Source organism: Gouania willdenowi, chromosome 8 (genome assembly GCF_900634775.1).
Source record: "Gouania willdenowi chromosome 8, fGouWil2.1, whole genome shotgun sequence".
Taxonomy (NCBI): Eukaryota; Metazoa; Chordata; class Actinopteri; order Blenniiformes; family Gobiesocidae; genus Gouania; species Gouania willdenowi.
Window position 1 is genome coordinate 18,037,659 of NC_041051.1, and position 23,018 is coordinate 18,060,676.

The 23,018-nt window shown below is 35.4% G+C and overlaps 3 protein-coding genes across 5 annotated transcripts; all 3 read left to right on the top strand.

Moving 5' to 3' along the window:
- Nucleotides 1–97: 97 nt before the first annotated feature.
- pet100 (PET100 cytochrome c oxidase chaperone) lies at nucleotides 98–4,031 on the top strand. Its single transcript, XM_028454979.1, has 4 exons — nucleotides 98–211; nucleotides 292–378; nucleotides 478–510; nucleotides 3,504–4,031. Exons 1-4 carry the CDS (start codon nucleotides 185–187, stop codon nucleotides 3,591–3,593), a joined length of 237 nt encoding a protein of 78 aa, XP_028310780.1. The 5' UTR covers nucleotides 98–184; the 3' UTR covers nucleotides 3,594–4,031.
- A 1,389-nt stretch (nucleotides 4,032–5,420) lies between these two features.
- On the top strand, nucleotides 5,421–15,648 carry stxbp2 (syntaxin binding protein 2). Of its 2 annotated transcripts, none has more exons than XM_028454915.1 (19): nucleotides 5,421–5,531; nucleotides 7,080–7,129; nucleotides 7,214–7,295; nucleotides 7,821–7,897; nucleotides 8,048–8,120; nucleotides 8,221–8,324; nucleotides 8,468–8,616; nucleotides 8,732–8,816; nucleotides 9,989–10,119; nucleotides 10,230–10,337; nucleotides 10,442–10,499; nucleotides 10,587–10,652; nucleotides 10,894–10,974; nucleotides 13,433–13,574; nucleotides 13,676–13,782; nucleotides 13,872–13,970; nucleotides 14,066–14,151; nucleotides 14,861–15,021; nucleotides 15,109–15,648. In XM_028454915.1, exons 1-19 carry the CDS (start codon nucleotides 5,495–5,497, stop codon nucleotides 15,186–15,188), a joined length of 1,776 nt encoding a protein of 591 aa, XP_028310716.1. In that variant the 5' UTR covers nucleotides 5,421–5,494; the 3' UTR covers nucleotides 15,189–15,648. The 2 variants fall into 2 exon arrangements, with proteins under 2 accessions (XP_028310716.1, XP_028310717.1); XM_028454916.1 differs by having other exon boundaries at nucleotides 14,864–15,021.
- Nucleotides 15,649–16,651: 1,003 nt separating this feature from the next.
- LOC114468176 (uncharacterized) lies at nucleotides 16,652–22,917 on the top strand. Of its 2 annotated transcripts, XM_028454910.1 has the most exons (15): nucleotides 16,652–17,240; nucleotides 17,564–17,684; nucleotides 17,866–17,930; nucleotides 18,048–18,188; nucleotides 18,333–18,477; nucleotides 18,649–18,806; nucleotides 19,958–20,104; nucleotides 20,196–20,340; nucleotides 20,491–20,651; nucleotides 20,730–20,888; nucleotides 21,040–21,193; nucleotides 21,283–21,431; nucleotides 21,643–21,825; nucleotides 22,067–22,105; nucleotides 22,198–22,917. In XM_028454910.1, exons 1-15 carry the CDS (start codon nucleotides 17,187–17,189, stop codon nucleotides 22,609–22,611), a joined length of 2,235 nt encoding a protein of 744 aa, XP_028310711.1. In that variant the 5' UTR covers nucleotides 16,652–17,186; the 3' UTR covers nucleotides 22,612–22,917. The 2 variants fall into 2 exon arrangements, with proteins under 2 accessions (XP_028310711.1, XP_028310712.1); XM_028454911.1 differs by lacking the exons at nucleotides 16,652–17,240; nucleotides 17,564–17,684; nucleotides 17,866–17,930 and having other exon boundaries at nucleotides 18,134–18,188; nucleotides 18,337–18,477.
- Nucleotides 22,918–23,018: the final 101 nt, after the last annotated feature.

The window sequence follows — 23,018 nt, forward strand, 5'->3', positions numbered from 1 at the left end:
AATAGTCCGCCTCACTGATCGTTTTAAGTACATTGACTGATTGTTTTATTTTATTTTTTAAATTCGTACTTTGACGCATGCGGCGTACCTTCCGTAACCCGGAAGTAGATTGAAGGTCTTGACATGGTGTAAATTTAGGTAAGACCAGACGTTCTGCAACAGCACGTCCGCAGCTAATGGGAAAATGGGAGTGAAAATCGAGGTATTTCGAGTAAGTATCCATTACTTTTGTACTAACGGATATTATCTTAATAATACTAAACTAATTTGTGTCGTTTGTCAATCATACAGATGATGCTATATCTGTCTTTTCCCGTGACCATGTTTTGGATTTCTAACCAAGCAGAATACTTCGAGGAGTATATTGTAAAGAGAAAGGTTCGTTATGCGGTCCTTGTTTCCACTCTGGCAAACTTACTAAAATGTAATATAATTTTTCCTGTTGTCTCATCAATGTGGTGATCTTTTATCTTGCAGAGGGAAATATTTCCACCTGGCGAGGAACTGCAGGTTAGTGTGCTTCATCTATGTGTTTATGTCTAGTAGTTACTGCTGAACTTTTAGCCTGTCATGGCATACCATTAAGGAAGTGTGTATTGATACGGAAACGTATCAATACCATACCTGTCAAGTTTTGGATTTGAAAATAAGGGAAATTTTCAGGCGCCCGCACCACCACCCCAACCAACCTGCATTATCCCTCACATTTTAAGATAAGTGTACAAGAATTCTAAAACAGCCACTTGTCAACCACTTACTAAATACAATTATGTCATTAGAATCTGGTAGGCCGACCTTTATTAACATTGTAATGCGGTGATCATTCCTACTAGGGCTGGGCGATATGGAGCAAAACTCATATCTCAATATTTTTTCTCAAAATGGTGATATACGATTTAAATCTAGATTATTTGATTTCAAATGAAGTCTGACCAGAAAGACAGTTCTGGGTGAAATTTGCTGATGAAAAATGCCACACAGGCTCATTTATTAGCAAATAGCTGGCTTTTTCACCTGTAAGAGACAGCATGTGTGAGTGAGTTCTGTAGTGCAGCTTGTTATGGGGAAGGCCTGGGTTAGAATGCACTCAGTAATCCATCTAACTGAGCTTTACATTCTGTTCTGAGAAGTAAAAGCAGCTACTCCTAACACTAGTATTTTGATACAAAATAAGCAATAATATATATATATATGTGTGTGTGTCTGTAATATTGTAGTTTTCTATATCGCCAAAATTGAAAACTTCATACATCTTGAATCTCGATATATCGCCCAGCCCTAATTCCTAAATTATAAAACAGCCTAAAATGAAACATAAATGGGTGTATGAAGCACATGTGTTTATTTAATATACTTACAGTTCATATACAAGTCAACACGTTGCATATTTATTGTCAATTTTTATTAACCTTTATGATGTTACTACTGTTGTTTTAAATTATCTTCTGTTTTATTATCCTTTTGTGATGTTGCTGCTATTTTACTTTAATTTTTGCCTGTACAGCACTTTGATTTTATCTGTGAAAAGCGCTATAAAAATAAAATGTACTTACTAAATTTCACATTGCTCGTCTTTAAGTTAGACATTTACATTTTATTTTCATTACATATTTTCTTTTAATTTCTCATGCTCACTCATGGGGTTCTCTGGTATTCACTAATGACTTATTAAACACATTTGTTGCAGACTTTACATCCTTTAACACTTTTGGAAAGCAGTGTATATTTATGATGCTTGTGATTGGCTGATTTTTCCTTCCTCCGTGGAGACGCTAAAATCTCAGTAACTAATCTTACAGAACGTATAACTGTCCCATCCTGCTGCTCTTTAGGAATGTTAGCTCTGTCCCATCTTACAAGGTATTTACACAAGTTATTTTTATTTATTTATTTTGTTAGAACGTCTTCATTCATCATCTCTCTTCTGAGTTGTTTCCGGGTTTGTTACCGCTGTCGGCACTAATCTCGCGAGAGCTGCCACTCGGTCCATTTCAGGTGACAGTTCTCGCAAGGCTAGTGACGGCGTTCGGTTTAGTAAGGCATCTTTTAATTATTATTACATTACAATTTGGGATATTTACAGGAAAATACTAATACGGGACAATGGCAGGAAAGAGAGGTAAAATACGGGAGTTTCCCGGCCAAAACGGGATACTATTCATACGGAGCGCCCCTCATTGGCCAGTTTAGGTGACGTGATAGGTGCACCACGTGACTTAAAGTTCCGTCAGTTTTAGTTGAGCTCATTTATTTTTAGCTACCCCGCTATCCCTTTTATTTCAACCCTAACCCAGAAAATACCCTAAAGTGTTTCTGTGTTTTCTTTCGTCTCTTTTTTTTATTGTATATGTATTTTTAAAGGTGGAATTTGCAGTCTTAGATATATGAAAATGAAAAAAATATATATGACAAAAGTGGAATTCGAACCCACGGCAGCGGAAGGAAGAATTTTTCAGAATGTAGAATGTAGAAAATAGAATGTAGCATATAAAATGTAGAATGTAGAAAGCAGAATTGAGAATATAGATTGTAGAATATAAAATGTAGAATATAAAATGTAGAATTGAGAATATAGAATTTAGGATATAGAATGTAGAATATAGAATTGAGAATGTAGAACATAGAATGTAGAAGATAGAATGTGGAATTTAGGATATAGAATGTAGAAAATAGAATGTGGAATGTAGAATTTAGGATATAGAATGTAGAAAATAGAATATAGAATTTAGAATGTAGAACGTAGAATGTAGAAGATAGAATGTGGAATGTAGAATATAGAAAGTAGAAAGCAGAATTGAGATTATAGAATGTTGAGTGTAGAATGTAGATTATTCAATATAGAATGTAGAATATACAATGTAGAATGTAAAATATAGAATGTAGAACATAGAATGTAGAAAGCAGAATTGAGAATATAGAGTGTAGAATGTAGAATATAGAATGTAGAACGTAGAATATAGCAGAATTGAGAATGTCGTGTAGAATGTAGAATATAGCATGTAGAATGTAGAATATAGCAGAATTGAGAATGTAGAGTGTAGAATATAGAATGTAGAATGTAAAGTTATTAATTAATTAATTGCTTGTTTGTTTTTCTTTTTTGAATAGGTTGATCATTTTAGCTCTTGTGTAATAAAGATTAATAACAATGTTTATAAAATTAAAATAAAAGTTACTATCATCATTATTATTATTTTGTCACTGTAATCACACAACATAATTGCATAAATAGCAGTATGAAATGGTCCATATATTTAATGTTTTGTCCTGAACTTGTTAGGGTTTACTCTTGGCACTGGAGTTCAGAAGTTTACTGTGTGTGTGGTTTTTATTCTGCAAGTCATCCCATCCGCATTGTATGATTCCACCTTGTCTAAAAACACATTTGGGATAACCTTTACAACCCTGTACAAGATAAGCATATGTGGAGAATAACTGATCCAACCAAAATCCTTAAAAAAGATAATCACATCACTAACTTTTTTTGCATTTCATTTCCACAGAGAAGAGAACTTGAAGCCTTTAAAGAGCGAATGCGTGCTCGCAAGGAGCAGCGAATGTTAAAAAGCCTGTCTGCAGAGTCTGAGAACTGAGGATTTTATGGCAGAAGACAACACGACAAAAACATTATTTATTTGCAGCATTTCTGGCTGTTGGAAAACTGGCTGGACTGGAGAAAAATAAATAACTTAGTAACGTAGGCCTGATGTGCAGGATATTTTTTCGTGATCATCTTCATGCCTATGATTTTTTTGAATATCTTTTCATTTTTGTGCTATCTTTTTCTATACAGGACTTTTTGAATGCTTAAAATTAATTATACTGTGCTTTTAGCCTCAGCACAATGTCCTTATATGTATATATAATCTAGTTTGTGATTGCATTAATTATTGGAAACTTTGTGAGATGTGTATATTTGTTAAAGAAAATGCGTTCATCTTGTATCAAAGTTATTGGGTATTTCATACTATTATACACTGATCAAGAATAAGTATGTGCTACGCATTGTCATTAAAATCTGTTTTGCTAAATAATTGGAACTTTTTCATGTGATTTTAGTCCACTCAACACCTTGTTTTATCCATTATATGAAATCATTTAATATAATGCATCTGTTTAATTTACTGATGAACTAAATAAATAAATAAAAAACACCTTTTCATCATCACAGTGTAGTACCACAGTGATAATTCTCCAATGACATTTTATTAAAACTCAAGAACAAAAGCTATAGTACTGTTGCTACTTAATTTCTCAATCTTTGAGATTTATTTAAAGATCAGCTTTGCTAGACACTAACTTTTAAACAGAAGCCAAAACCCTTCCCTAGTAATAAACTGAATAAAAACTGCAAAAAAACAAACAAAATAAAAAACTAAATGGTGTTTTTAATATTGAAACATGCATGTAATTTGTTGCTTATATTCAATGAGCAGATGGTAATTATTCTTGGTACCCTGAAGCAGCCTTTCTCACCCTTCCAGAACTAAATCTTCATGAAGAATATTGGATTTATTATGGTCTTAAGTTTTTTAATCAGACTACACTTGATCTTCTACATTAAGTAATCCAATCCTTTATTTTATCACACTGAGAGTGCTGTGATTATTTTAGACTCTTGTCCATACCGTCTTACATTTCATAGTCAGGTGTTGACATCTTATTTTCCATGGCTTATCATTTGATACCCCAAGTATAAAGTACTTGAGAAATGTGAATGTGTGTTTGTCTTTAGAAATACAGACTAGGGAGGTGTTTATTACTGCTGCTTCTTATTTTTAGTTGTCACATACTTCAAGACGGCCAAAACTATTATATTAAACTTAAGCTTAAAAAAATTATGTTTGTTTGCTTAAAGAATAAACCACTTGTTTTGCCATAAAAGTTCGAAGAGAAAAGTGTTTAGTTTTTTTTTTTTTAGCACAAAAATAATAATCAAGGCCTAGTAATAAGAGGAAGAAAATGTTTTTATTTTACAGAAGTCACCCAGAGCAATCATACAAAATATCAATAATAAATACATAGATCAAATTGCAAACCCATTGTCAAAACTGTAAAATATTCTGTAAATTCGCTTTTTTGGAAATGTATTCAAACAAAATCATGGCAAATATTCACAAAACATGCAATTTACACTAATCGAAAGAGTAATACTGTTACAGATAGAGCACAACACTTCAAATACACAATAACAAAAACCATCAATAGTATTTTTTTTTTTTTAAATGACATTGTACAGTGAAGAAATTGTCTAAATCTTAAACAATATAGGCAGATTTTAACACCATTTTTACTGAGTTAAAAATTAACAAACAAAAAAAAGGTTTTCTTTTTATAAATATTTAAAAATATATTCCGCAAATCTAAATACTCGTATCCGAAGCATTATGAGGTTGGCCAGCAGGGGGCAGTATTTGACCGTCACAAACAGGAACGATAAGGAAGTGACCGGCGACTCTCCAGCAAAAACACACACACACATACAGGCGTCAAGATGGCACCGAGTGGACTAAAGGCGGTAGTTGGAGAGAGTAAGTAACCAATACGTCGTAACTAGTAGGTTACCTCAATTAATTGTGCTTAAACGTAGAAGTGGCGCGGTTGTTTATACCGCAGTAACATGATAAACTGACGAGCTACGTGGAAATATATAAAAAAAAAAAAAGCGACACGGGCGTCGGGTTCGGGTTTCTTCCTGTTTTACAGCCAAACAAGCACCTGCCATTTACCGAAGAACAGCCACCAAACATTGATAGTGATTGGGTTATTTAACAAATTCGTTTAAGTCTTTGTTTTAAACTACTTTTGGTTTGTCTTTTGTTGTTTACTGCGTCGGTCCAGACTAGTAATAATGTTGAGTCAGTCCTGAGTTGTCAGGAAACGGGTTGGTCTGTGTTAAAAGGAAGTGCAGTCATTCTAATCCTGATGGAATAACAGCGGAAACATCAACCACGAGCCAAATCACAACTTCCGTTACGAACATTGACGTTTTCCCCTTTTTCATCAGTTTTTTTTTTTTTTTTTTTAAATTAATTAATTTATTTTTCTTCTAATTTTCTTAGTTGTGTCGTTTTCTTAGTTCTCTTTCCTTTCATTCTTAGTTATTGTTTTGTTGTCTATATAGATGTGCATTTGTGTATCAATAATTTGTGTTCAATAAGAGGGAAAAAAAAAATTCAGCTGTACTATTTTCTTATTTTTGTTTTTTTAAATTAGAAACTTAGGGGGAAAAATACAATGACATTTCACAACAAAACAGAAAGATAATGTGTACCTCCAAAAACCTTTAGGAGCAGATTGCACTTCAACATTATCTGAGAGTACCTAAAGAAACATGTTAGATATAGTGCAAGATTATAAAACATTCTAAAATAAATATTAAAAAATACACATGAATAAGTGGGTAAAAAAATAAAGGATGTCATTACAACAATAGAAAAAAAAAACAAAGAAAAAGAGATTAGAATCATTTAAAAGATTAAACAAGATTACAATACATTCAGAAACAAGCAAAAATCTTCAGCTTGGGCAATGTGTGACCTTTTTTTATTTATTTATATACTAGACTTTGGCTATAATGATAATATTATTTACCAGAAATTGTTTGTTTTTTTTTTGTTTTCCATGAAAATTCCAATCTCTATAGTTCGGAAAGAGAAAAAGTTTGTTTATAGATTTGACAGATAACCATTGGTGTATTGCTTTCCACAGGTTCAGGACAGTTTTCAGCAGTCTTTATATAACAGTTTTACTAACTAGACGTCCTCATTTTAATTTAGCGGTGTTTTCCTTCTTTGTGTTGAATCATATTTTTATATCATGAGAATATATTAGCATGTATCCTGTGCCTATCAATGTTAATGTTTCATATATTGGCCGATACATCAGATATCTGCTTCGTATTAAACACTCTAATATTATAATCAGCCCTAAAAACCCCAAATCAATCAGGTTCTACAAAAAAAATAATTACACAATGAATTTGTTTTACAAAGCTTGTTGTGGTATTGTACATCTTTGTGCAACTTTTCTTAGTCTACTGGTGATTTTTTATTGAATTCAAATCTTCTCTCTTACAGAAATCCTCAATGGAGTTATCAAGAGTGTTAGAAAAGATGGCGAATGGAAGGTAAAAGTCAGACAGACAAAATACTGTATATGATTGTTTTGTTGGTGGTGATTAACCACTTTCTAATTTTGTGTGTGTCTTCAGGTCCTTATTGTGGATCATATGAGCATGCGGATTCTGTCTTCCTGCTGCAAGATGTCTGACATTTTAGCAGAAGGGGTGACCAGTATGTAGTCATTTTAACTAAAAAATAATGTACATTTTATGTTCATAAATTAAACAGTTTTAAAATTGAAGGTATTATCCTGGTATACATTTTGTACCTGTTGTTTTATTGTCACTGTAGGACACCTGAGTTTTCGTTTTAGGTTTTTAAATAAAGATGCGTTCAATGCAAAACAACATGCATATGCAAATTGCTGTGCTTGCACTGCTGATGGGGTGTAAATTCTTTTCCTTTACACTGCTTTGTCCCTACAATTTTTTTTCAAAGATTTTGTGCTAAAAATCAGACTGAAGTGGGAAGAAATTGATCAAATAAAATGATATAGTGCATCCTATGGCTGTGCAACAAAGCCCTGAAGTTTATTATCAGTTAAGTTAGATGAAACCCAGTGTAGGTGTATTAGAATACTCGTTTTAATTACATTAATGATAATGTTGAGGATGGTCTTTGATTTGCACGTGCCATCTGTTTCCTCAGATTAATGTTGGATTCCTCTTTTTTTTTTTTTTTTTTTCTGCATTTCAGTTGTGGAGGATATCAATAAACGCAGGGAGCCCATCTCCAGTTTGGAAGCAATTTATTTGATTTCTCCAGTGGAGAAGGTCAGTTCTCATTTATTTAGTCTTTCACCTTTTGGCAAATCCTTTTTTAATTCTTTTTTAATTTATTATTGTGAATTGTTAATATGTGATTTTTTTTTTTTAATAATTACGTTCAAATGTGGATCTTAACCTGTATTTTTTCTCCATTAGTCCGTCCAAGCTCTTGTTGCAGACTTTAAATCTGGCTGTACCTATAAAGCAGCACACATCTTTTTCACTGGAAGTAAGAATTAAAACATACAGATTTAGTGTTTTTGTATTTCAATGCATCTCAGTACAACACAACATTGTTTCATTTTTTTTTTTTTTTTTTGCTTCCTTAGTTTGTCCAGATGGTCTGTTTGCACAGATTGGAAGATCAAGAGTGGCCAAGGTTGTCAAGACTTTAAAAGAGATCAATGTTGCATTCCTGCCTAACGAGTCTCAGGTTGGGAAATCCCCTCCCATATATTCTTACTTTATAATTCAAACTGTTCCTTTGTGGTGTAGTTGAAAATATCTTATTTTGAAATATTGTTTATTACCCAATCCCCAGCTGTGACTAATATGAAAGCTTCTTCATCCATTCAGGTTTTCTCTCTGGATGAGCCTACGTCCTTGTACTCCTTCTACAGTTCTAAGCCAAATGAAAACCGAGACAAAATGATGGAATCTCTGGCAGAACAGATTGCAACCCTTTGTGACACACTGAAGGAGTTCCCAGCAGTTCGTTACCGCAAGTAAAAAAAAAAAAAAAAAATCATCTTTCAGTTTCCTTATCAGTTGTGTACAGTAATAATTCTGAATCCCAATCTGTTTATTGATCTCTAAGTGGCATCAAACTCTGTGTTTTAGGGGACCTGAGGAGAATGTGAGACTGGCAGAAGAGGTCTACCAGCGCCTTACTGCTCACAAAGCTGACAACCCAAGCATGGGAGAGGTTGGGAAATGTGACGCTTCTACCTGTAGTTTTCTCACTGCCCTTTGTGGCAAAGATAGAAAATATGTGATGATGGATTTTTGGTGGGGATTGTGTTTTCTGTCACCTTCAAAGGTTGTGGATGTTTTCCATTGTCTATGATTTGGGTTTTGTCTCTATTGATCATTCACTCACTCTCAACTGGCTTTCTCCTTTTTCCTTTTCTTTCAAGCTTTTCTTAGCCTTTTCTCCCTTGCTCCTGCGGCAGGTCTTAACAGGCATGTATTATTGCTATCTTTTCTGCTGCCACACCACTGAAGTATTTTTACGGGTTGATCTAATTCATATGTTGTTTTGTCTTTGTCTACATTGCTTAAGTCAGTGCTTCTCAAATGGGGGTACGCATTAGCGCTAGAGAGAGTACTTGAGAGAGAGAAAGAGGAAAATTAACAAATAAAAGCATTAAAAATATGGGGTTTTATAATGTTTCTTTTAGTGAAAAATGATAATTGAGCGAAATATTATCAGCAACTCACAAAACGACAACAAAAACACACAAAATAAGAGATAAATATACTGAATAATAAAAAGAATAAACAATGAAATACACACAAAACTAAGACAAAAAACACATACACTAATTGAGAAAAATACTTACCATTACCAGCAAAACACAAAACGACAACAAAGACACTCTAAATGTGAGAAAAATACACAAGATCACTACGAAGTACACAAAAATAACACAGAAGCAAACAAAACGGCATAAGAAACAACCAAATGAATCCAAAAACATGAACTAAAAATACTGGTTCCACATCAGGAAGGAGACGACCAGAAATGATAAAAACTCTAGAAATAAATCTATTCAGGAGGCACTAAATACTGTTTATTTCCACTTATTTATAAAATGAGATTTTTTAAAATGTGTGTTATCACTTCTTCATTCCATCATCATGCTCTATAGTTATTTTTTAACATAATTATGAGCAACATGGTGTAGTTGGACAAAGGGGGTACTTGCATTAAAAATTTAGAGAAAGAGGTACTTGAGCTAAAAAAGTTTGAGAACCACTGGTTTAAATATTTATACATACTCTCAGATGGTACAATGTCCTGCATGGCTGTTGAGTTTTGTGTACTGTTAATGTTTTTTTACATTAAATGATAACACTAACGTAAATTGTTTTCAGGGTCCAGATAAGGCAAGATCTCAGCTACTAATTGTTGACCGTGGGTTTGATCCCATCTCACCCCTTCTGCATGAACTGACTTTTCAAGCAATGGCCTATGACTTACTCGATATCAAGCAGGATATCTATAAGTGAGTGAAAAATGGACTCATGGCCCACTGTCAAAGATTTGGCTAGGTTTTTGTTTTGTTTTTTTCTTACAAGTTTTCTTTGTGTTTGTTTGCATTTCTTTTCTATGAAGTTATCAGACAACTGGCATTGGGAACTCAAACGAGCGAGAGGTGTTGTTGGATGAAGACGATGAGCTCTGGGTGCTGCTCAGACATATGCACATTGCAGATGTCACCAAGTAAGTTTCTGTGCATACAGGCCTGTTTGAATTTGGAGACAGCACTACAATGAAATTTTATGGCAGCGCACAGTGGAAATAATTTCCTCAATGTTATATTACAGAAAAGTGACGGAGCTTCTTCGTACTTTTTGTGAGAGCAAGAGAATGTGCACAGACAATGTGAGAATCTTTTTGTTCACTATTTAAAGAAGCCTTTTCTGCAAGATGAGTAAGGCATTTTTTTTTTCTATATTTGTATTATTTCAGGCCAATATCAAGGATCTGTCTCAGATGTTAAAGAAGATGCCACAGTATCAGAAGGAGCTGAGCATGGTGAGAAAAATGCAGAAAATATGTCTTGTCACAGCAGAAATGTGATTCTTCTGTGTGGAACACATTCAGATTATTTCTTGACTTCGTTGGATAGCATTTTGCACTGCCTCTTAAAGCATGAACACTCTGAAACCTGTACTTTTCCTGATTCTTTGTAATAGTCTCTAGTTAAGAGAGAGTCAGAAGTTTTAAAATGTCTTGTTTGATTATTCTGTACATTACAAACTATTTCTATTCACAGTACTCCACTCATTTGCATCTTGCTGAAGCATGTATGAAGAAGTTCAAGACTTCTCTTGATAAACTTTGTGAAGTGGAGCAGGTAAGTACAGTAAACATTTATTTATTAGTTCTGTGGAGCCTTATTAGCCTTAGTTTGACTGTTCTTAGTTATCGTCACAGAATCTTGCATATTGTGCATCAAAGAGGGACATCAAATGTCTAGCATAGTCGTGTAATGAATCCTTAATCTTTGAAACTATGCTTCAACAGACCTATTTTAAAACTATAGTTCAATGCTTCGTAGTTGCATTACAAATATTGTCAAAATGTAAAAACTTACGATAAACTCTTCATTATATTAGGTTTACTGAAGAATATATTATTTTATAACGTCTGGCAGGAGTATATATTTAAGGTTTTCATTGTGATCAGCTGGTTTTGTTGGAAGCCGTTCAGTAGCTTGCAAAAATAATATTTATTTAAGAAAATGGTAACAGTAATGCAATGCTACCACAATCTGCCAGCTCATACTGTACATATTTAACTACTGTGTCAATGAAATCACTGTTACATTTATTCTAAATATCTTCTCAAGAAAGTGTGAAATAGAAATATTCTTATTTTACTCACACTACACGTGTAGTGACCTGAATGTGGCCACGTCTTTATTTATAGCCTTTCTGTCAAATCGCACATCATGGCCTGGTGATGTTTAATGGAGAATCATAATCATCATATTGCTTAAGAAGCTTGGAACTTAAATATAGAGGAAGTGCTTATGTCATTACTGTCAGCGTAAAGGCTTTTAGTAACACTTGTTACTGTGAAATGCGAGGATAAAGCCGCAGTCCGGAACTCTGCCAAACTTCTGGTGTTTGTATAAGCCAGAGATGCTTTGTGTCCGTGAGTGGATGCATTTAGACACATTAAGGTTGTATTAGATGATACCCAACCACATGGGAAATGGTACTCTTCTCTGCTTCATTGTAGCTCTATGAGATGCAAGTGTTGATAGGGCCTTTTTATACGAATAGATTACTCAACTGCATTAATGGGCTGTCAACATGTCTGAAAACGACCTTCTTAATCCTCTGGGCATGTTTTGGCTCGGACAGCTACAGATAGCTATCCGGTGTCATTTGTGTGTCCTGCATTGTTGGAGACACCAAAGACAAATGTATGTGTGGAATGTTGGAAACAAAATGATCACACAGTTGCTCCAACAAATTGTTAGGAAATCACCCACTGCATAGAAAATGCTCTGAGAATCATTAAGCCTGTAACAATAGTTATTGGCCAATAAACTCTTTAAAATGCAACTTAACAAATTCAAAGGTGGTATGGGTAACTTAGTTGCTCAGAATTGGCAATTCTTCCATGTGGGTGTGGCATTGTTTTTGTGTGATGAACTGTCCTTTTTACCTGTTTGGTACTGGGATTTTGTTAAGCTTAGAGCACTGCTTTTGATAAAGTTAGTATAGGGATCGATGGTAGGGTTGATAAAGTGTAATGTAAAAGGAATTCAGTGTAGCGAGGTGAACAGAACATGAGTGCAAAATCCTGAGAAATGTTTGTTGAAATATTGTAAATAAGAAGAAATTGTACCAGAAAGGTTAAAGCTGCAGTATGTAGAATCTTCCCTCCGCTCTGTTTCAAAACTGAAACCGAAACTCACCTTCTTTACCGGTATTTTTTGTGAACGCTTTTAGCGACTATTTTTGTAGGGATTTTATCTTGTCGTTGGAGAGTTTTCTAGTGTCAGAGACTCTGACATGAATGCACGTATCACTTTGTAGTTACTGCCCTGAGTAGTAGCTGCTGCTGTCAGATCGTCCCCACCACAAGTTCACAGAGGCGGCTGTGATCTCAGCTGCAGCTTCATGAGCATCAGCTGCTCAGGGCAGTGACGACCATCACTCCACATCCAGACCGTAAAAGCAATTCACCTTGGATAAGCTTTTCTTAAGTTTACACGCAATTTATCCCGTCCATTCTCATTCTCCCTCTGATACCAGTATGTGCAGCGGACCCTGCACAATCATGGGGATCTGCGGGGACGCAAAGCGGTCCATTCCTCCTGAGTATGTTTGTGCCTTTAGACTTTTGCTTCTTCACATCGGTCTGCCTGTTTACGCTTGATTTGCTGTGTAACTGTTGTGCCTAACACTGTTATGCAGAATTCTGCTGGAACATCCGGCATTGCATTTGGTAAGTAAACGTGCCTGATTTCAGTTGCGCAACCAATAGTGCAGCCAATGGAGCACACGTGTTTGTAGAAAGATCTCTGATTGGCTGAAGTCCAGCGTCACGCTGCTAGATTTCTACACTTCATTTACAGGAGAAGGAGAAGAGATTCACTGTTCACTCAGAACACTTTGGTTTACAATATGATCAAAGATGATTATGGATGTTTGACCAAATTATGCCAAAAAATGTAAATACTGCAGCTTTAAGAGTAGCTGTTCTGTCAAACATTGATTAGGCTGGCCCTCATATTACTCGAGGATGAATACAAGTTTATCTTAGGAATTTTAGTTCATCAGCATGGTTTACCACAGGACCTGGCAATGGGGGAAAATGCTGAAGGAGAACCTCTTAAAGATGCCATGAAGAGCATCGTTCCTGTGCTCCTCAACAATGACATTGAGGCATATGACAAAATCCGCATCATTCTGCTGTACATATTCCACAAGAAAAAAGGTAGGTTTTTGTTGTGTTTCAAGTAGTGTACTCTTCTTTTATCTTTTAACACACTTACTAGCGTATAAAGTCATGAGTTCTGACACTTTGTTTCCTTGAAGGCATTGGAGAGGAGAACCTTGCGAAGCTGATCCAGCATGCCTCCTTGCAGGCCAACAGCAACATTATCACCAACCTGCAGAATTTGGGCTGTAACATACTGGAAGGGGTAATTTTTTTTTCATATGGTTACCACCATATACTGTAGGATGCATGAAATATGACCCTGTTTTTTAAATGCCTAATGTTTCTTGTTAGGGCCGTAATGCTGGTAAAACTCTGCCAGAGCGTAAGCATCGCCCGGAGAGCACGTATCAGCTGTCCAGATGGACACCCGTCATCAAGGATGTCATGGAGGTATTAATGTTTAAGGGTGCTTTCTAAGGTTTTTACTACACTTGTGTGCCCCCCCTCCCCCTTTTTCAATGTTTTTTTCTGTATCTGTGTCACAGAATACAATTGACGACAAATTGGACAGAAAGCTGTGGCCATTTATCGCTGACCCCGCTCCTATTAACACAACTCAGACTGCTGTCAGGTGAGGGACGGATGCAGACATATTTACTTTGTGATACTCTTAATATTGGAGTTGAAATAGTTCATTCACACAAAAGAAGATGCTTTTTTTTCTTCTCTTTTTTGAATTGTTTAAATATACTGTAGTGTGTCACTTCATTTGGTTATGGTCCTTGTGTTTATTTTTAACAACTTGTTTTTAGAGTGGTAGAGCAGACAGATATTATCACCATTTATCCACGTGGCCCAAGTTGAAACCGGGCTTTAGACAGAGTGCTGGAGTTAAAAAGGTGAAGGCATCAGTTTTGCTTGAGTTCTCTCTAATCCTCTGGGGAATTCCCATCATGATAGTAATGCTTATACAAACGGCTTTGATGGACCCGGGTTCATTTATAATCTGCATAATGCACAATGCTCGGCTGTTTTCTTTTAAGCAAAGTGCAGAGTAGTCATTAATAGTAAGGCTTGAGTGTAGACAGGCTTTACAAATGTGGCCGTAGCTGATGGTCAGGAGTTTATTTTAGCTCTTATTAAATATTAGGATTATGTTTTACATTTGCACTTGTTTGTCGTGATGGAAAATTCAACTGTAGGTCATCTAAGTACGATGAAAGATTTATTTTCTATTTGAAAAAAAAAAAGTTCATTTTTAAGGGGTGAAGTGTTTATAAGAATTTTTCTGTTTTAATGACAATTACTTGTTGCTTAATTATTGTTGTTTTCCTTTACAGTAGCGCTCGTTTTGGACACTGGCACAAGAATAAGTCCCCAGCAGAGTATCGCTCTGGTCCTCGCCTCATCATTTTTGTGATTGGTGGGGTATCACACTCGGAGATGAGATCTGCTTATGAAGTTACCCGAGCCACAGAAGGGAAATGGGAAGTGCTCATTGGTAAACAGCCTGTTCTTTTAACTTGTTTATTTAAAAATGTTACTTTTAAGAGTTTTCATTACATTAATTGTATCTTCTCTTTTGTAGGTTCATCTCACATCCTGACTCCAACCAGCTTCCTGAATGACCTGAAGAGTCTTGACCAAGTTCCAAATCCTGATTGTTAAAATAAAGCCTTAAAGAGTGTCACACTGGATTCAGGATTTAGGGTTCAGTCCTCTGTTTGAAATGTTTGGATTGCCTGTTTTCCTGCTCAACATAGTAAACATTGCTGGCATTTGAAGAGAAACATGAAGTTGTAAATATGGTCATGGATAAAAATGTTTAATTCTTATGTTCTATATTTTTTTTTGATGTTAAAATATTGCTGGCTAAAGTGATTTTAATTGTTTAGAAATCTTTAATAAGGCTTCATTTCTGTCATAGTCGCTTGAATTCATTAGGAGAATGTTCATTTGATTTCCCTGCTTACACACACACACACACTGATTTCTCTTTATGCAAAATGTCGCAAAATCTGTCAAAATCCTGCACATTTATGTACTTTAATGCAATATAAATAACAAATGCTTTGGGTGTTTGAAACTTTGTTCTTTAAAGTTAGTAATAAAAATGGAACTTCACTTGTAAGGTGTATTTTTCCTATGTACTTTATATTTTTTTAGTTTTTAACTGATACATAACTCAATAAAGGAGTGAATTAACACAAAATAACAGCTGTGACACATTAATATCTGTTATATTTTATCTTTGATATTCTGCCTAACTACCGAAAGTGTTGACTTTGAATATATTGATTTAAGTTTGTTGCTCTTAAATTGGAAACCTAAATATGGTCCTAAAGACATATTTCAACTTCTGTTTAATATTTACATGCTCCTGCTATCTTTAATATTTGTAAACAAGGTAATTGACTGTACTTTTGGAGTTGACACTTTGAGTGCAGAACTACAACCAGTTGCAAGTAAGGATACACAGTTAAACACAGTCATTTTTATTTTCTAAGCTCAACGATGACACAACTAGTTAAAGCTCATCACACAGGAGATGTTGGTTGTCAAAGAAAACCTATGAACCAAATCAACCTCTTTGTCTTCTAATCTAAATATAACAGGTTTTTATATATCTACATTTTTGCTGATGAATGTACCAAGAATTTTCCCGATTTGTCGAAAGCAACTACTTAAAAAAATAAATTAGGTATTAGTTCCTTTTTAAACAGCACACTATCACTTCCTGTTTTTTTTTTTGCTATAGAAGACCTTTTACAATTCTGATAATTTGATCACTTCATGCTTTATTTTCAGGTTTTTTATTGCTCTACACAGTTATTTTTTGTTTTCGTGATGCATTTTAAATTGCCCTGAGCTGAATGTGTAATACATTTACATAATTTATCTTGCCTTATCCAGGCATACATCCTACTTTAACTTTTGTCTTTGAATGAGAGGACTGCTGTAGTTTGCACAACATGAATCAATCAGATTGAATGGATTTGATCTGTATTTGCATCTAGAGATCGAATCCACAAAATGTTTTTTTTTTTTCTCAAAAGTAAAATTATTAGTTTTCTTAAATTTTTATATATATATATATATATAAAAGAAAGACGTTTGTTGTGCAATGTTTATGAACTCGTCTCATTCCGCATTCAAAAGTAGGATTCTTGTTTGATCTTTTTTCTGGAAAAAAGATTTTAACTTTTTTACAGTTATAGTTTCTCAGTTTGCGCTCAATCTGTTTGGCAGTCATTACATTTACAATTGCATCATGTGAGGGTACATTGAAATGTTACATGAAGTTGAAGTTGTTGGATCAAAAGAAAGAAAATATGCACCTAAATGTGGAAAAGAACATCCCTCTCCATATATGGATTATGTTTTCATCTGGGATTACAGATGGGCATATTAGGAACGGGGCACTCCCAGGGGTCTTAATGGCAACGGGTTAATACTCAGGACTTAGCTCTATTGAAAATCCTTCTACCTAGCCAGATCTAGTGCACATTTGGAGTATCATCATTTAGTATCATTACATCTATCACCCTTCTAGTACAACATGCTTGCTGAAAAAATATTGCAGGACATTTTTCTCAATTGTAGCAAGACATTTTTGTGACTTCATTGTTTTCCTTTCACGCTTTATTTTTATTTTTGTTTCTTGTGATGATGGCGGCTGTTGAAGTGGACTCAAACTCAGGTGCTACTGACACACAGCAGGTGGGAACTTTTCAGTGTTTGCTTTTTTATTTCTTTCTTTTCAGCATTACAGTATTTGAATGATATTTTGATTTTGAAGATCTTTTTATCGTCAAAAAAATATATATTCTGAAGGATCTGCTTTATGCGCATCCATACGGATTTATTCCAGAATTTATATAGTTTCTATTTCACTTTATTGAATGTATTAAAAATGATTAGCTGGTAAAATGTGACATCATTGCATATTTAATAGTATACAATCAAGTTATGATAACTAACCGAAGCACACCAAATTTGCTTATGGTCATGGAGTTTGTTGAGCAATTCTTTTGTTTCAACAGGGATCCAGTGAGCAGCAATATGTACAAAATATGATGAATTACTCACAACGTGGGCGAATTGAAGACCAGCGCTGTTCAATAAGTCCCATTCATTCTGCTACCACAAAAAACACCCCTCTAGGTAAGGATGGGCCATTAGATATATTTATTTCCAATATTATACTGTATATATTAAATAACTAGGTCCAAATTCTAATGTAGAGCGAGCCTTGGAAATAGTTAAAGGAGAGCTGTAAATGCATTACTGTGATTATTATGCCTTTAAAAAAAGATGATTTATTCATATTTTTTTCCCCTTGCAGGATCAAGTACTGAGGAGCTCAACATAAACAGCCAACACTTTTCACCACCTGGACTTCACAAGCAGGTAGACAATTTGTATTCCTATTAATACAGGGAACAATACAAGTGATGCAGTGTAAAGAACTAAACCCTAATAACAAACCTATACATTTTTTTTTGTTTTTTGTTTTTTTGTCTTTAGCAACCTGAGATTAACCCCCACCATGGCCCTACACCTCAAATCGCAGTCATTGAATGTACACCAGACAGAAGAAGGAAGATTTTATCTCCAGGCAACCAATTAGAGGTTTCCTTTGAGCGAGACCGCTCCAGCTCCATAGGGGTCTGTTTGTTTTCTCCTCCCAAACCTTTGATAAAGGCCATTTTATTACAATAGCTGTCATTCAATGCTGATTTGTTTGAAAAAAGTATGTGCAACTAAGTTAATTGTCATTTCAATCATTTTCAAACAATTTTAATCTAAAAGGCAGAATCTCCAGAGGATCAACAGAAGTTTATGAGCATGATCAACCATGGTCAGCGTGGACGCATGGAGGACCAGCGCTGTTCCATTAATCCAAGCAAGAGTGCTCCCTGCTCCCCTCAACACTCAGATAAAGCTTCTGGTGCAGGTAGGTTGAATGTTGATGTTAAATTCAGCTCCAGTGATTAAGAGGATTAATTAAAAAAAATAAAAAAGACTATATTTTTCATTCAATCTTGAATATACCAACCAACAATATATTAACAGTGACTATTAATTGTTGCTTACAATTATCTTTTCCTGTTTTTTTAATGTCCAGTGTCTGATGATTTCCTGAACATCTTGGCAAACAGTCAAAGTCGAAGGCTCGATGATCAGCGAGTGTCTCTTCCTTCACTGCCGGGATTAGACACTAACAAGGATAACAAATCCGCTGGAGAGTCAGGCTACTTGTGTTATATGGTGTCCAAAGTCCAGGTTAGTACTAATAATTGTCAAAATGTTAAATGATAAATCAAAAATGATAACCAGATTTATTTACCTTTAAAGAAGGATGACTCACAGGCAATCAAACCCCTCTTAAATTGCATACATGACATAAAATCTTGGATGTCGTTGAATTTTCCGAATCTTAACTAAACTAAAACAGAAGTCGTAATCTTTGGCCCCAGTGTTGTCAGTCACACTGCTCCTGTTGACTTGGGCTTTTTGTCCCAATTTGAGAAGCCAGTCATGTCAAATTTGGGTGTGAAAATGGATCTTGATCTTAAATCCGATAAACATATTTCTAGTGTTGTGAAATCTAGTTTCTTCCACTTAAGACATCTTGCAAGAATCAAGCCTATCCTGTCTAGGCCTAATTTTTAAACTGTGGTTCATGTCTTTGTTACGACTCAACTCAACTATTTTAATGGGCTTTACGCTGGTTTGAGTAAGAATGCACTTTCGTGACTGCAGCTCGTTCAGAACGCTTCAGCTCGGTTTTTAACAGGAACACGGAAACATGAACACATCTCACCAGTTTTAGCATCACTTCATTGGCTGCCAGTGCGTTATAGAGTTCATTGTAAAATTATTTTATTTCATTTTAAATGCTTGAATGGCTTGGCTCCCTCCTACTTCTCTGACCTGATATGCCCCTATGCCCAGTCTCGTGCTCTCAGGTCAGCAGATCAGCTGCTGCTTGTGGTCCCAAAAACCAAAAGGAAGCTTTGTGGGGACCGTGTGTTTTCTGTTGCTGCCCCTAAGCTGTGGAACACGTTGCCTCCAGAGATTAGAAAGGCTCAGTCTCTGCCTGTGTATATATCTCTTTTGAAAACGCACCTTTTCTTGCAGGCTTTTAGTCACTAAGTGAGATGTGGTTTCAGTTTTCCTGTTGTTTTCATAACCAAAATTGTCTTTGTTTTATTTATGGCTGTATTTGTTGTATTTACCTGATAGTTTTATGATTTGTGTATGACACTTTGGCCAACTGTAAAGTTTTTAAAGTGCTTTATAAATAAAGTTGGTTTGGTATGGTAAATCCTGTACTATTGGAACCAGGATTGCATATCTGTTTTGCCAAATTTGAAATGGTAAAGAAAGGTTCCACTTTATAAAAAGGCAGATATGACCTGCAAACTTTTCAGGGTTCCAGAATGGAAGACCAAAGGTGTTCTCTACCTCAAATCTTCCCTGATAAGCAAAAATCAGGTTCAGGTGCCACACGATCATCTTCCTTCACGCCCTCAGACTTGGACAAATGTAAACGTTCCGAAATTACATCTGAAGAATCGGTTTGTGCTTTTGTTTTTTGGATTTGTTGATATTATAACGTAATTGCTTTTGAGTTAAAAAAAAAAAAAATGCCTTTCTATTTTTTCTCAGGCTTTCACTAAAGCTGAACAAAACACATTTTTGAATTTAATGACTAATTCTCATCGTGGCAGAATGGATGATCAGAGATGTGTCCTAAATCCGACTCCCCAGTCCTCACCTAAACATCAGGCCAGTCAGGGTACAGTGACCCAAGGTCAGAATATAAACATGTTGGTAGTCTGAATTTGTGCTTATTACTGTTTAAACTGGTCTTTCTCGTTGTTTTGTTTATTTATTTATAAAATATATGTGTATTGAATATATATTTCTCTTTAAAAACTGTTTTGTGTTACTCCATATCTAGATTCAGAAAAATTCTTTAACATGCTGGCAAACTCTCAGGGACGCCGTCTTGATGACCAACGGATGTATCTTCCTTCATTGCCCGGCATAAAGAATGGTAGTGCTACATCATCTTCTGCTCAAAAAAACAATGCACGTTATTATTTGGACACCAAAGTGCAGGTTAGCCTTGCTCACTCGCTGTCATTTCTGTTTACACTGAGAGAGTATTCAATAAATAATCTTATTCAACTGCTCTAGAGCTCAAGAATGGATAATAAAAGGTGTTCAGCACCTAATATCTACCAGAATGCATGTGCCTCAGCAGTACCATTCAAAATCCCATTGAGCCATACAACCGAAAACCTTTCCAAGACAACTTCCTCCCCAACGCATTGTAAAACTGGGGACCGGCAGCAGGTAAGATATCCTCTTTAACAATTGTTGGGAATCATTTAATGCATTTTCTATAAAGCAGTCTCGAGAATGATAATTGTACCTTAAATACTAAAATTAAAAGTATTTTTCATTATGATTTGTGTACTTGTTGTAATTGTGTGATTCTTAAAAGGAGATATCATCAGAGGAGGAGGATCAGTTTCGTAAAATGATGAGTCATGCACAAAGAGGGCGTATGGAAGAACAACGTTGTTCCTTTCCTTCTCGTGAAGCCTCACCACCCACACAGACACTCAACGGCAGTGCTTTAAATAATATACCAACAGGCCAGTAAGACACAATGAGCTTGACATGAGGTCAAGCATGTGTTTTTTGTCCCTGAGATGTCCAAATGACACCTGACTCTGTGTCACAGGTGCAGAAGTTGATGCATTCTTCAAAGTCCTTTCTGTCATTCAAGCGCGAAGGTTAGATGATCAACGTGTTGCCCTTCCTGTGCTACCAGGTATTCGTGGAATCCATGACGACAGAGAGAATGGTCAAGGCACACATTTTAGCACCTGCGTAAGTCTGCAATGTATTCTGATTGTTGGCAGGAAAACAGAACAAAACAAAGTAAATGTTGCTTAAAATTCCTTCTTTCTCATTGTTCATTTTTGTATCACTCCAATATTTAAATATGCTTGTACGTCTCACTGTCATCACAATACATTTAAGAATTTTTGACAACTGTATGCATTCATTCATTCAGTCAAATATTGTTATATTTTGCAAGGCCTCCACACCATACATAACTGTGGCGGAATGTACACCAACAACACCAAGGAGGGGCAGCTCTGCACTGAATTCACACTTGAGATTGTCGAATGCTGCATTGGATTCACCCATGGGGCTGCCAAAATCTGCCTCATTTACCCCTGAAACAGACTACCAGAAGGATGTGAACGCTGCTGCCCAGGTAAGTGGTTTACTACAAAAGTCAATTCAAGTCCAAAAAAGAAAAGAAAAGAGCCATGGGTAGGCTTTAACTCTAAAACTAATGTTAAGAGATCTAAGTTTCTTACTTAATTCTTTTTGAAATGTGAAAAACCTAAAACTTGTGCTTTTTAACTGATCTGGCTCTTACTCTGCATTAAAGAATAGATCAATGACAAACACTTTTCACTGTTTCAAATTAGTAACACGTTGCTTCTTTACAGATGACAGTGCGGGTATCAATGAGCTTTACGCCACAGCAGGTAAGCTACCTGTGAATTTGGGGCCTCTCTGTGAGGCATCATTTTTTTAGATTTCATTTTCATCAATCATTTGACTTTGTAATTTATTTAAGGAAAAGAAGATTATGAATCATCCAGTCACCTACCCAGAAGTCTTTCTTACCTTTGGAGCCCCTGGAGATAAACTTGTGATCCCTTTGAGCCCCTTACCAAACAGACCCTTGTCCTTAGACTTAAGTCTCATTCCTAAAAAAGAAGTTCAGTCCAGGCACGCAAGTCCGAGGAAGGCCCACTCAAAGCCTCCTTCTCCCTACATAACTTCCAGTCATCCTCCAGCTTCATGTTCCAATGAACAGGAAATGATTCTAACCAGCACCATCACTCCAGAGGAAGACCGCTTCTCCTTCATTCAGAGGGTCCACACAACACCGTTGCAGAAAATGAGTGGACAAAAATCTAAAGGGGACCATGGAAAAGGTAAGGGGTGTGCAAAAAAGGGGAAGAAGAATGGGAACAATAAACGATAATGTGATATTCCAGATACCGCTCGGATATCAAATATGAAAAGATGGATGCTGAGGCAGAGTTCCCGAACATCAACCAGTTTGTAAATAAATATTTAAAACAAAGATGTTTCAGTATTCTCACACTGATGAGAAATTGTTTAGTGTATGTATAGATGTATACAGTATATACATTTAATGCTTTAATTAAATCTATTAAAAGTTTGATGTCTGTACAATAAAAATAAACAAGATGAAAACCAGTAGTGGAAAACTTATTATTCATCTAAAAATATGTGATTCATCCAAATGATCTATGAACAAGCAATATAAGGGAAAAAGCAGAATAAAGAAGAAATAAGTAAAACAGAACTTCCACATACAGTAGAAAAGAAGTGTGTGAGATAAGCTAATATGAAAAAACAAACAAT